General features: G+C 39.6%; 1 protein-coding gene across 1 annotated transcript; it reads left to right on the top strand.

Moving 5' to 3' along the window:
* Nucleotides 1-1,001: 1,001 nt before the first annotated feature.
* On the top strand, nucleotides 1,002-2,009 carry LOC133328212 (uncharacterized). The gene has a single exon (XM_061536762.1). It carries the CDS (start codon nucleotides 1,002-1,004, stop codon nucleotides 2,007-2,009), a length of 1,008 nt encoding a protein of 335 aa, XP_061392746.1.
* Nucleotides 2,010-2,550: the final 541 nt, after the last annotated feature.

The raw sequence follows: 2,550 nt of genomic DNA, 5'->3' as shown, positions 1-2,550 counted from the left end.
GATTATCATAATTTGTCGCAAATTAAAGTTCCTCGATACATTCGAATGCCGAATTATACCAATATTCAACTTCATGGCTTTGGAGATGCCTCATTGAAGGCATATGGTTGTTGCCTGTACTTTCGATGCGAAGACTCATTCGGCAACATATCTGTACATTTAATTGCATCAAAATCCAGAGTTGCACCTTTAAAAACAAGAACTCTGCCTCGTCTGGAATTATGTGCTGCCCATTTACTCGCGACGTTCTGGAGCCAATTGAAACTGTACTTTAAATTTCCTATTTCAAAAACATTTTTCTGGTCGGATTCTCAAATTACCCTTCATTGGATAAATTCGCACTCTTCGACTTTATCAACATTCGTGGGAAACCGAGTAGCAGAAATTCAAGAAATTTGCAATGATGTCTCTTGGCAATATGTCCCAACGGACCAGAATCCAGCCGATTTAGTATCTCGAGGTTGCTCTGTGGGCGATTTATTGAATTCAGCTTGGTATCAGGGGCCTTCCTTTCTCAGGAGTCCATTTCACGATTGGCCAAATCGTTCCGGTCCAAATCTAAGCGAGTGTGAATTGCAATTGGAGAAACGCAAAACCACTTTGGCAGCAAAAATAGAAGGATTGCCCGATATGTTAAATATTGTCCATAAATTCAGTAGCATTCTCTTCACAGAATTGTATGGCTAATTCAACAGGACTATTTCTCAGAGGAATTTATGGAACTCTCAAAACATGGCTCTGTTTCTGGTCAGCTATCATCTTTGGCTCCGTTTATAGAAGAAGTTGATGGAGTGCCGTTAATCCGTGTAGGTGGTCGGTTGTTGAATTCAAATTTGACTACAGATGCTAAATTTCCCTTGCTCCTACCAAAGAATGACCATTTTGTTAAGAATATGATAATTCATATACATCGCACAAATTACCATGCTGGCCCAAGAGCATTGGTATCTCTGACTCAACAACAATGCACAAGGTACAAACCAAAATTGCTGACTCAAGTAATGGGTAACTTACCCAAGGATCGAGTAACTGGTTCTCGTCCATTTGAAGTAGTTGGAGTCGATTTTGCCGGCCCTATACCCACATACCTCAGGATCCGCGGAAAGGGTCCATATAAATCCTATATAGCTGTGTTTGTGTGCTTTGCAACAAAGGCTGTCCACCTTGAAGCGGTCTCAGACTTGTCCAGTGAAGCCTTTATAGCAGCATTAAAGCGTTTCATTGGTCGCAGAGGTGTTCCTACCAAAATTTGTTGCGACAACGCCACCAATTTCATTGGCGCTGAGAGGAAATTAAATGAATTTCACCACCATTTTCATCAGGAGGCAAATAAGGCAGCCATTGCAGAGTTCGCTTCAACAAAATTTATTGAATTTTCCTTCATTCCTCCCAGGGCCCCTCATTTTGGCGGATTATGGGAAGCGGCCGTAAAATCAGCAAAGGGTCACTTGTTCCGAACGCTACATAATGCTCGACTGACTTTTGAAGAGTTATCAACAGCCCTGGTGGAAATTGAGGCAATTTTAAATTCACGTCCCATTGGCTCGTTATCAACGGATCCCAACGATTTGGACGCTCTTACTCCTGGGCATTTATTAATAGGTTGCCCTCTGCAAAGTGTTCCAGAGAAGACAAACTTTGACTCGGAGATATCTCATTTGCAACACTGGCAGAGAATATCAGCAATAAAGTCTCATTTTTGGCGCAGGTGGCACATCGAATATCTTGCTCAACTTCAAAATCACTATCGTTGGAAAAAACCGCAACAAAATTTAAAGGTCAATGATTTGGTTATAGTTCATGAAGACAATGTCGCTCCGATGAAATGGATTCTTGGTCGTGTCACAAACATTGTCCCTGGGGCAGATGGCTTTGCTCGAGTGGCCGAAGTAAAAACACCACATTCAACATTTCGACGTCCAATCACAAAATTAGCTGTTTTACCCCAAGATGAAAATTTGATTGAAACCGGAGGTTTCAATGGGGCCCGGCATGTTAAATCCCTTTAATAATTCATATTAAATGTATTTAATATTTTTTTTGGCTCAAGAGTCAGTTGATTTCATTGCATAATTTAACATTCTTTTTTGCATTATAATTTATGAAATATTTCAATTAATGTAAGCCATGTAACATTAATTCAATTGCATTATTTTTCTCAATGTACATATTGTTCGTCTTATTGTAAACCGCCCTAATGCCCTTTTTGTTATTCCTCTTTGTGCGATGTACGTGAATTCGCCGCACAAAGAGAATAACACTGATTGTTGTTGTTTACACGCAACAGCAGTTGAACGATCTAACAAGAGGAATGTATGTACACACGCACATACATTTATTTACATATTCTTTTTCTCTGCCTCTGTCGATCGTTCTGCTGCTGTTCTATGCAAAAAAAAAAAAAAATGTTGTCCCGCTATCCTGGTTGGTATGCCAGAATATTAGAACAATAAAACATTACTATTTGAAACATTCAAAGAAACAAGAAGTCTTTTAATTTTGGTGGCGGGCAAGCGGAAAAAATATAAAGTGAAAATACCCAACACACTT

The sequence above is a fragment of the Musca vetustissima genome, unplaced genomic scaffold (assembly GCF_032173495.1).
Source record: "Musca vetustissima isolate MV318-11 ecotype Yass unplaced genomic scaffold, APGP_CSIRO_Mvet_v1 utg131512, whole genome shotgun sequence".
In the NCBI taxonomy this organism is placed as follows: domain Eukaryota; kingdom Metazoa; phylum Arthropoda; class Insecta; order Diptera; family Muscidae; genus Musca; species Musca vetustissima.
Note: the sequence above shows the minus strand (reverse complement) of the source record. Positions and strands in the feature narration are given on the sequence as shown.